This window comes from Parasteatoda tepidariorum, chromosome 7, assembly GCF_982258835.1.
Source record: "Parasteatoda tepidariorum strain Cologne lab strain chromosome 7, Ptep-v5.0, whole genome shotgun sequence".
NCBI classification, from domain to species: domain Eukaryota; kingdom Metazoa; phylum Arthropoda; class Arachnida; order Araneae; family Theridiidae; genus Parasteatoda; species Parasteatoda tepidariorum.
The window spans coordinates 92592077-92604072 of NC_141761.1; the positions used below are offsets into that span (position 1 = coordinate 92592077).

The 11996-nt window shown below is 26.0% G+C and overlaps 1 protein-coding gene across 3 annotated transcripts in view; it reads left to right on the top strand.

The window, feature by feature from the left end:
• Positions 1-6358, top strand: part of PolZ1 (DNA polymerase zeta catalytic subunit) — a 45812-nt gene extending 39454 nt beyond the window's left edge. Inside the window, exons 17-20 of one of the 3 annotated variants that reach the window (XM_016055453.4) lie at positions 710-900; positions 2441-2668; positions 4030-4258; positions 5800-6358. In XM_016055453.4, the coding sequence (XP_015910939.3) occupies positions 710-900; positions 2441-2668; positions 4030-4258; positions 5800-5946 (795 nt within the window). In that variant the 3' untranslated portion in view covers positions 5947-6358. The remainder of the gene's footprint in view (positions 1-709; positions 901-2440; positions 2669-4029; positions 4259-5799) is intronic. The other 2 variants (XM_016055454.4, XM_016055455.4) reach the window with 2 other exon arrangements.
• Positions 6359-11996: the final 5638 nt, after the last annotated feature.

The following is an 11996-nucleotide window of genomic DNA, read 5'->3' on the forward strand; positions in this document are numbered from 1 at the left end:
CTTTTTTTTTCTTAGTTATTTGATTATATTATGGTTGATTTTTGTTAGACTGATTGATTTATGAAACAGAATTTTTCACTAAAAAAATTGGCTAAACCTTAAATAAAGCACGCAAAATAGTAATCAAAATTTGGATTTAAATTTTCGAAATATTTATCACATTTTTATTAGAATAACAATCTAAGGATTTTTGATTGTTTTTTAGTCTTTAATTAACATTTATTTTTATTATATGGTAAATTCCTTAATGGATTTGGAGAAATGGTTTGTGTAAGTCTACAAGAATCTTCCAAATCGTTTGATCGTGTAGTTATTCCAAAGATATTTTTGTTTAATTTTTTTTAAATGTTTATTTATAAATTTATATTTTATATTTGCATACCTGCCAACTTTAATTCTCTTTGAGGATGCTTTTTCCAAGTGGTAGTAATATGACAACCAATTGACAATTATCGGCAGAAATATTTTTATATAATTTTATAGCTTAATCACACCATAGTTAATATTTAAGTATTAATATATATTCATAATTAATCTTTATGAAATGATAGTCAAAATTATTTTAAATTATATTTATAAAGCCTATAATTAAATAGAAGAACATAGACTTTGATACCGTTTGAAATATAAAAATAAAATGTTCCGGAAAAACTGAAAGAGTTGCCAGCTATGTATTTGCTTTAAAACTAATGTATATTTGTATTTTTAGATTCTACAGAGATCATTAAAAATTTTGTTTGAGACATACAATGTATCAATGGTTGAGAAGTATGTTCAGAAACAATTTTCCAGAATTTTAAAAGAGCGTGTCAATCTTTCTGATTTTATATTTGCTAAAGAGTATCGAGGAATGAATGGATATAGGCCTGGTGCTTGTGTTCCAGCATTGGAAATTGCCAAGTAAGCTATTAAATAAATATATTATACTTAAGAATACCATGATTATATTCCTGAATATTATCTTTTTTCAATTTTCATTGTTAAACTGAAAGGTAACTTCCAGTTGCTAAGTAAGTACATTTGTCAATAGCAGAGTTCATACTCTTGCTCTTAATAATACCAAATTAAAAATTGTATATATACATATATATTGCAACCTGATACAAATGTATTTGAGTTGCCAATATTTTAATTTCTAAATTTCAATAATTTGTAACTATGCAAGCAAGACTTAGTATCCTTCCAACTAAATTGTTGTACTTTGAGCATTTGTTTTAATTTTGAGAGAGGGATGTTTATTTAACCCGAGCAGGTGTGCAAGTGTCATTTTATGACCCTACGCATTCTATAACTGCAGATTGCAGGAAAAATAGACTCCTGTTAATCCCTTTTTTATATCAGTAGCTGAATTTTCCATCCTTATCTACCTTTTGAGAATGATTAGAAGTCATTTCTGGCCTCTTTTTTTTCTCCTTCGCTAGAAGTTTTATCAGTTACTGGTGTTGTGGAATGACTCAGCACATCCTCTCCGTTTTTTCTACAAATAATTTTATTTCTGTAGTATATCTGCCACTATAAAATTTAATTCACTAGTATATAAGGCATGCTATATCATTTACAACCCCGGTAGCCGAAGCCCTATACTATGGCAGCAGGCTCTTATTTTTCAGTGTAGTTTACTTTGTATTTTTAAAAACGTTAACTAATAAACAAATATGAAGAAATTTCTTAGACCTCTTTTTAAAGCGTCTCTATACTTGTTTCTAATGAAAATTAAGAAGCTGAATTGAGAGAGCACGGAAAAGAACAAAAGTTGAGATTTTTTCTATTGCTTGTTTAAAGACTTAAGAGGACGCCATACCTTGGGGAATAAATTTTGGCACAAATTCTCTTTCTCCTTCATAACTAATTTAAAAGAAAGAAAAAGTAAATTCAGGCAAATCTAGAGTAAGTCATTATGTTTCAATTGCTAAAAAAAAAATTTCAAAATATTAAAATGCAAACAAATTATTCCAAGAGAACTCTCCATTGCATAATCCTAAGTTATCATCTCATAATTTATTGTCATTTGTATATTTTAAAATTTTCTTTTCAGTGTTTGAAATGTCATGGCCTACTCTAAGTTTATCTGAACTCTTTTTTTTTTCTACACTTTAAATTTTAAGTTAGTAATGAAGGAAAAAGGGAATTTACAATGAAAATTTTCTTTCGCGGTGTGGCGTCTTAACTGTATAGTCATTTTTTTAGTATCATTGTATAAAAAACTTTTATGTATAAATACTTAATATTTGAAAATTTGCTATGCATGTTAGATTAAGCTAAATTTTTACAATAATAATATCTCTCTGACTGCAAACAAATTTGCAACCACAACACAGTCAGAGAGATTTATGGAGATAGTGTTGCAGATTTACCCCCTAAATTCTGCTAGTCTGTTTATAACTACTTTGTTAAGTGTAAAAGTAAATATTTAGTTAACCAAATTTTTTGCTTTTTGTAGAAAAAGATTATCTAAAGACCCTCGATCGGAGCCTAGAGTCGGAGAAAGAGTGCCCTATGTGATAGTGTATGGTTTCCCTGGTATGCCTATCATAAGATTAGTCCGTGAACCAATTGAACTTGTTAAGGATAACAACCTACGTCTCAATGCTACATATTATATTACACGTGTTATCATCCCACCTCTTGAAAGAGTATTTAGTCTTATAAAAGCTGATGTGAAAGCATGGTAAATATAAATTGATTAAATTCTTTAATATTTATATTATTATACAGTAGATTTCCTATTATCCAAGATAATGTGGACTAGTTGGATAACTGAAAAACTTCATTAAAGCGAAGAGTATAAAAACGGAAATAAAAAGAGTAGGTGTATACCCTGTGGCAGAATCGCAGCGACACGACGATATTGTCGCAGAACGTTACATAATTCTTGCAGAATGATTTTTCTTTCGAAGAGTGAAAATAATTACTTTTCTTCAAAAGTTTACACGTAATATTTGAATCATGCCTGTAGGTAAACACTTCTTGATGCGCTCAATTTTATGCCGATAGTATCGTGAATCGATTTTATGTTCCGATTCGATATTTTCGGTAGTTATTGATGTTGATTTTCATGTGGATTTTAAATATCCTGATGTATTTCAAACAATACGGAAAATTCGAATCGTGCATTTGAGTATATACTTTTCAAGGCAATGATTCTATCGAATTTTATGCAGTTATTGCTATTAATTTCTACATAGTTTTTAAATCTGTTATTTTTTATACAATATTATTTATTACAGCAACCTAATCTCGAAACGAAACACGCATTTGAGAAGTTCGATTAGCGTGATTTCATCAGCGTTCTTTTTTTTCCCAGCAATTACTACTATGGATTTCATGATTTTCATTTATTTTTTTTACTGTGATGATTATTTACAAAATGCAAAGAAAGAAATAATTTGTGCATCCCCCCCCCCAACAAAATGCAAGATATATATAGTTTAGTTTTTTTTTTTTTGTAAACACATCGCTTTTGTTATTTTAAATTAGTAACATACATGTTTGTTATTATTGAAAGTATCTTGCAGAAAGATATTGGTGCTGCAGAGTTTTGTCGCAGATAGCTCGAAAAAATTCTGCCACAGGGAGTAAAAATGTATTACATCTAACAAATACAAAACTTATATGAGTTCACCACATACAATTCATATTAAAAAGCTTAATTAAAAACACTCAAAAAACATACTTTACGAGAACTAAAGAGTTTTTACTTAAAAAGTCCTTAATCGTTTTATACGTTGATTTTCATCGTCACTGTCTTCATAATCTTCGTTAGATTAATCTTCATTATTGCCGATATTAACTATCATTTTGTCGGTAATTTTGTGTTGTCCGTTAGCTTGTTTTCGTGATTGTTTGGAAGATAAAATTCCGACTATTTTTCGGCGACAGTTTTAAAAATAAAAATAATAAGCTAGAACAAAGAAAATCCTTGAAATATTTGTTAGCCCAGTTAAAGCAGAAACTCGAATAATCGGGACTCTACTGTAATTAAAAAGTGTCTTTTGTAACATTTAGAATCAATTAGTCTTATTATTTTAGGTACACCAGCATTGCTCACAAAATCACTTTCAGTTTGCCCATGGCTAGCGGACTCAATCAAAACAAAGGTACACTCACTCAGTATTTCAAAACTCAAAACTGCCCTTGTTGTTCTAAAACTACAACTTTGCCCATTTGTGAATACTGCCAAAAAGACCCACAATGGACTGTAATAACTTTGACTGAAAAAATTAGAAAATGGGAAAAAGCTGTGATTCAAATAAATCAAGTATGCTAATTTTTACAAAATATGTTTCTTCGTGCTAGTCCTTTTAAAAAAAATTTTTAAATAATTTATTCTTAATAAAGGATAGAAAAGAAATTAAATTTATATCTTCTTTAGTGAGCAAATTATTTACCATTGTGAGCTCTAAAAATATCACAAGTCTTGCGTGGTTAGTTTTTTTTTTTTGTTATAGAGTAAAAAATTTTATTTTGTCAACCCACAATGTAACTAACATTGTAAGCAAATATGCATAGTTAATGTTGATATAGCTATAAACGGAGCTAAAAATTTAGATGATGTTTAGTATCTTTTGACATCATTGATGGCACTGAATGTTGATTTCATTAGTATGCTGTCTAAATTCTTTTGAATTGTGCTGCAGGCTGTACCTAAAAATAGCAAATTAACTTTTCTTTTGTTAAGAGGAAGATAACTTTGCTGATGGTTGCCCTTACATGTTAACTTTTCAAGCATAAAGGGTTAAAATTGTAGAAAGGAAATGAGGTGAAATGATGTTCATGAGTTTTTTTCTCAGAAACTAGTTATTTTATCATGATCATGTGAAATCTTTGAAAATTATTTTGCATTTTATTAATGTATATTATGTTTAAAAATATTTTTTGAATGCTTAAAAAGTACTTGAAAGGTGCTTATTTTTTGTTGAAAGATTTGACTACCCAATTAAAACAGGGTTGGCAAATTTTGACACATGACGGTTTTTACCGGTTTATACCATGGTTTTTACCATCATATCAAAAACCCATAGTTTTGATAAAACTGTATTTTACTTTGAGTTTAACTGCTTATGATTTAAAATTAATTCATTTTTGGGCAATAAAATTAGGAAAAAAGTTGTTAAAAAATATTTAAGAACAGATTTTTGCATTTTCCCAACATGATTATATCAAATCATACTATTTGAAGTAAAATATTAGGATACTAAACAAAATTTTCAACATTTCAACATTTTCAGCATTTTGTTTGGCATATTACATTACTGAAGAATGTCAAGTCATTCTTGACTTAGAGTTTGTTAGTAGTTACAAGCTTTGAAAGTTTTGTTTAGCTTATTTCTAATATTTAAGAAATGCCAAATTTTAAATTCTTTTTTTAGTTCTTGAATTTATTAATAGTTCCAAGTATTTTTGTTTGTTTGTTTATTTCTAACATTTAAGAAGTGTAAAATTTTGAATCCTTTGCAAATCAAGCTATAATGATAAAGGTTAAGTATCACTATTTTCAGTATGTATGTTGTTACAATATTTCTGTATGAATGAATATCCTTCTATAAGAATACGTGTATATAGTTGCAAAATCAATAGCAATCATTTACAACATTCATTTATAAAGGCAATTAAGTGAAAATAATATATTGTCCGCTATATGCCATAAATTAAAGAAAACAGTAGGTTTTTGACGGTTTTTACCACTGTCATATCAAAAACCAGTTTTTGACGGCAAAAACCGAACCCTGAATTAAAAGCATTAAAAAAATTATGTCAATTTTAGAAAACAATGTAAAGAGAGTGAATTTTTTTTTCCAGATCTGTGCCAGCTGTACCAAATCCTTATCCAGTGATTGTGGTTGCATTTCTGTTGATTGTCCTGTTTTATTTAAATTGAATTTGTCGAAAAGAGATTTATCTCAGGCACCTTACTTAAGAGGTTTAATAAATCAAGAACTATTTTGATGTGCAATGGATAAATAATTTTTAAAAAAAATTGAATATCTGGTTATATTCATTTCATTGTAAATTAGCATAAGTGTATTTTCACCAGTGTGTTTCATAATTCATGTGTAAATTTTTATCATTATTTGTACATAATGGATTCAGCTTAAAAGTGTACAGTCATTTTTTAAAGAAAAAATATATATGTTAGAAAATGTTTATTTTTGAAATGAATTATTTTGTCGAGTCCATTTAAAACTTTAGATCGAGAATGGTGATTTTAAACAAGTAACAGAGATTTTATGGGAGATTTTTAAAGCATTATATCAACACCATCATTAACTAAATGATGTTTGTTATCTTCAGCAAATGATGTATTGATTTTATTTTTTCTTTTGAATTGTATATTTATTATTTTGTTATCATCTAAAAATCAATGAAGTATGTTTTATTTATTTGTTATCAAAAATTATACATTTATTTCAACAAAAATATATTGTTTTTTTATGGACTTGTGCAAGAATTTTAATTAAAAATACAGTTCATTGTGCTCATATATTCATCTTTTCAGCTGCAGCTTTTACTTATATGAATCTCAATATTCATAAATACTTACTAGGGAATCATTAATTTAACTTTTATCAAATTAATTAGCTAGTTGTGTGCTATGCACTATTTTAATTTTTTTTTTGTGATGAGTAGAATTGATTTTGTAAAATCTTTGTTGAAAATTACTATAATTTTGATGGTGTTGATTATCTATACGTACTGAATTTGTATCAATTAAAATTGTTTTAAAACATATTGAAACAATGATAGTGTTATATTTTGATTAGTCCTTTGATTTTTAAAAAATAATTTATTCTTATCCAGTTTTTATGAAATGATATAATTAAGGATTGCCTGCTGGATTGCAAAGATTGAACAGCAATGCAGCATATTAATTTTTCTGTTAAATTTGCGTGTTTATTAACGTTATTTATTTATTTTAATTTATATGAATAATAAATGTAAATTATTTAAAGATATCCTCAAACTTTGCTTTGCACTTAAAGAAAACTGCACTAAAGCACTTAAATATATAAATGCACTTTATATAACCACATAAAATAAACAGGGAATGAAGTGATATTTTAACTTATCTATGTGAAGAAAAAAAAAATTGTAAGTGACGGTAATTTGATGCAAGTACAAAATTAAATAAACATGGATCTAAAGATAAAAAATCAAATAATTTTTCAATTGAAACCTTTTAAATCCTACTATCAATGTTATTCTAACCTCTAATAAATACTTTTTAGTATTGGTTTCAAGGACAGATTAAATATGTTGGCTTCGTATGTTGTTGAATTAACATTAATAAAGTCTTTATTAAAAAAAATATTTATTGATAATATAAGTACACTCGTAACTTACTACAGTCACGTACATTTTGTATCTAAGTTCTACAAATAAATAATGTTAACGTCTTAAAACTGAAATTAAAACATAACTGATGCTGCCATTCTTCATTTTTACAATATATATGCGCTTACGGTGGCCAAGGCGCTTACATGCAAACTAAATAATCGCTGTTGCCATTCATAATTTACAATTGCGCTTACAAATTGTGCTGTTTGTCTGCTGGATATTTTTTTCAATCATCATCTTATGGTATGTTTTTTGTGGTGATGGAAGTTGAACACTCTAATTTAATTAAAATGTAGTACTCACATTTCGTTCAAATACTTGAATTCCTTAACTACTTACCTTTCTCTCTGAATGTTATATGTATTATGTATCAATACAGATTCAATAGGACCTAATCTAGTTATTAATTGTCTAGTATTAGTAAGAATTACATATTTTTTTTATTACAGAAATATTTTACCCCTTAGCTGCATTTTCAGATATTGAGATTTTCAATTAAACTTAATAGAAAAAGTCAATTTTATTGATACATGATTTTAAAAAATTTTGTTGGTTAGTTGTAAACATTTACTGTTAAACTATTTTTATGTTTAGTATACTTTAATTTTGTGGGTTAATAACTAGGAAGGGAAAACTTTTATATTGGTCCCTTCCTTGATTATGCTCAATCTTATAATATTATTTTTTTTTTTTCATAAATAATAAAAAAAATATCAATGCATTTTTTTTTTTTCCTTGGTGATTTAAGATGATTATACTATATATCAGGCTGCGTAACGCTTTTTAAAGGTGCTTATTTTTCTTTTCACGTTTTTTTAAAAGCCCTTGAAGATGCTTTTTTTTATTTGATGTTTGTAAAAAGTGCTTAATTTTCTATTTTTTAAAAGGAGATTTTTTTTTTTTGCCGTATCATTGTCGTTCTAAATTGCAAAAAATGCTTGATTTTCACAATTTTCTCTTTCCAATATTTCTCAGAAACTAATTGTTTTATTATGATTATGTAAAGTTTTTAAAATTGTTTTTGAATTTTATTGATTTTACGTTTATAAATTAAGAACTTTAAACGATAGAAAAGAAAATTATTTTTATTACTGCATGGATCCTAATTATGATTTTTTTTTTTTTTTTTTTTGGAACGTGATTAAAAAAAATTTTGAGTACTTGAAAGGCGCTTTTTTGTATAAAAATCTGACTACGCACCCTGTATATTCATATATTCCATACATTCATATTACATTTTGCATATTGAAAATTTATATGTTTTTACAACTGCGACCAGAGTTTCTGTGATTCTATATTACTGGACTAAAGGTTTTATTTTTGCCACTTTTTTTTTCCTTTTTTAATTTTACCACAAATTATAAAGAATTAACTTTTTGTCTAATTAGCATTTTCAAAATTTTTGACAAATAGTGTACTCTGATGTACATTTTCTAGTTTTGTTTAATATTTGCCTGATGCAGATAAAGATGTTTCTTTGCAATCCAGTGGTTTTTGTTATTCAGTCTTTGTGTGGTGCATATTTTTTATTTATGTATTGTAAATTCAAAAAAAAAATAGGATTTCTACAAACAATTTAATTTTTTTTTAACCTAGCAGTTAAGTGGTTTAAACAGTGTTTGTAAATATGCTTTCAGTGTTTGAATACAAACTAAATAACTTATTCACTCGTTTCATAAATTTGCACAAAATAGAAGCTGTCTCTTGTGCTCTGCTTTTCTTATACATAATGAATGAGCTATTAAGAGTGTGCTATGAAGAAAAAAATCGAGATTTTTATCCAAGACTTATATGAACTTGTATTCCATGACATATTTAAGTGAGCAATTAGATAAATCTACCATTTTCTGTAGATGTAGCTTTCTATCAAATAAACTAAGTTTGTTCATGACCTAGCATTTTTTACAGCTCTTGAAATTGTTTTTTTTTTTCACTAATCAAAAGATAATTTATCCTATGAGATTGATTAATCATATGAGATAACTAATGATGGTAATGATAATGATGGTTAACCCCTCTGACCAAAATGACCAGTTTACTATTTCTGTTCTCAGACTGAACCTTTAAACTTCATGCCATTATTCCAATTTTCATGTAATTTTTTTTTTTTATGTGTGTTTGTACCTGCCTGGGCTTTAACTTTTGCATTGTTTAAAGTGAAATGGTGTAAAAAAAATAATAACTTTTTAGTCAAATAGTTTAATGTTTAAACAATAAATGCTTAAAAACATTAAGAAAATAGCTGCTCATCCATATTTATTTATTATTTGGAAATTTTAATATTTGTTTAATTCACGGATAGCAACTTGATGAAGATCTAATCGGCCTGTTAACCCTTTTTATCACAAATGTAACATTTGAGGGAATTTGGAAATTTGGTTTTTATTGCTTACATGGGATTAACCATCCACATTCAGTAAATTAATTATTTTTTAAAAAAAATTATTAAGAAGTATTGAATTCATTAACATTTGAGCTATAGTAGAAATTATGAATATAATAAATTTGAAAGTCAATGAAATTTATTTTTATAAAAACCTCATTACTATTCTTTCCAAAACTGTGACATGAATTTAATTGTTAACTCTTTACTGGCTATTATATGTGTACTTTTGAAATTGATTTTAATTAGATTCCGAATGTAATTGCTTAAAATTAATATATTATGTTAGAAATTTTTCTTCTTTGTAAATTAAAGCTGTTGTAATATAAAAAATTTACTTTCATTGTGGGTAGATAGATAGTAAATCTTAATTAACAATTATGTTTAATCCGACTATGCTTTAATCACAGACCATAATTATGTACGAATAATTATTATTTATTTTTTTTTGAAATTAGGTGTAAAATATGTTTTAATTGTAAATAGATATAAACTTATAGGTTGCAGTTGTCAAATCTTTTTTAATTCAATCAACAATCTAGAAATTGAAAAAAATAAATTAAGAAAATCAGTAAAGTTAGAATTACTGTTTTTTATTTTATTTTTAAGGAAGATTGTAAATCTGTTATGACTTTTTTTTTTCCCATTGAGCAATAACTACTGATTATCTTTTTGCAGCAGTATTAAATGAATTGTTTTTTTTTTTTTTTTCCTTTAGTTAAAACTGATATTAAGTCACAACCCTGGTAAAATTCAGAACTGTTACCTCTAATGGTTCACTAGTGAAATTGTTAAATTTCACTATTCCGTAAGCATTTATGCGATATTTTCAATAATGTTTCTAATTTTGTTATCTTTCTATAAAACTATGGATAACGTTAAATCTCTTAAATTTTTTTCAAAGAATATAACAATTTTAAGGATAAACAATTTCAAAAAAAAAAATTGCTAAATCACTGTAACATTCTCATAAATAGTTGAAGGAATCTTTTAAAAAAAAATTAGTTCATAATCCTTTTGTCATGAAAAAACTATTTTATTTGTATTATAATAATGATTTTTTTTAAAATATGAGATGTGAGGAGAAAAAACGTTATATGAAAAAAGAAGAAAAAATATTTCTTTTAATTCCCATTTAAATCAAATCGCTGTTTTAAAATATGTGTCACTGCCTCCTTTTACTAGTTTATTTTACAATTTCTAAGTTTTATTAGAATGTTATTTACAGACTGGTTTTGGGTACATGCATATTTCTATTATTATCTGGAAACAATTATTGTGACTTTTTCGAATCGTATTAACTGAGAAAATTTTGTTTTTTTGTAATGAAACAATTGTTAAAGTAAGCACATGGCTCTACTATTGTGCCTGTAAATGAATATTATATAGAACATTAGTCATGTAATGATTGTTTCAAGATACTGAACCCAATTGTGTCTTATATATAAGTTTTTAACTATGTTTTTATTCTAAATGTTTATGTATAAAAAAATTGGCTTTTGTCAATTAGAGAGTTCTTTTAATATAAATATTTATTTGTATCTATAATAAATTACAGAACAAACTAAATTAATGTTATGCATTTCGAAAATTTATTTGTGAATCTTCATCTGTAATGTTGATGATATAAAACTAGATATATATAAAAAAATATGGTTGCTTTGTGTTCATTTCTTGTTAAAGTTAACATTTCTATATTGATTAATTGGAGATTTTATTGCCTTGGATAAATTTTGTTAGATCTATAATTTGAAAGAGCAACATTTTAGCTTTTGCAATTTAAAGTTTTATAGTTTAAAAAGATGTAAAATATTTTTTGCACTTTATTTAAAATTAATGTAAAATATTTTTTCCACCTGATTTTATACTTTATAAAAAAAATAAATCAGTATGATTTTCTTTTTATTTAAAAATAAATAATTTTTATTCTAATATTATAATTATCAGGTATTTATGTAGTATGCAAATTAGTAAGTACGTAAAGAAATCCGTCATAAAAGTAAATAAAAATGTGCTTTATTGAAACAAACATTTTCTTTTTTTAATTCAAACACATACGTTTGCAGGAAGTATAGCTAAAGCATTTTTTTTTTTTTTTTAAATGTAGCTCAAATAGTTTTATCAAGGGCTGAGTTGAAAATTTCATTTTCACATAATGTTATACTTATGCTTTTTGCTTTGGCTATATTTTAGACCCCTATTTCGAAAATCGAAAGCTTTTTACACACAAATATAAAAAATTTTAACTAAAATATGATTTTTGAATAATTATCTAATA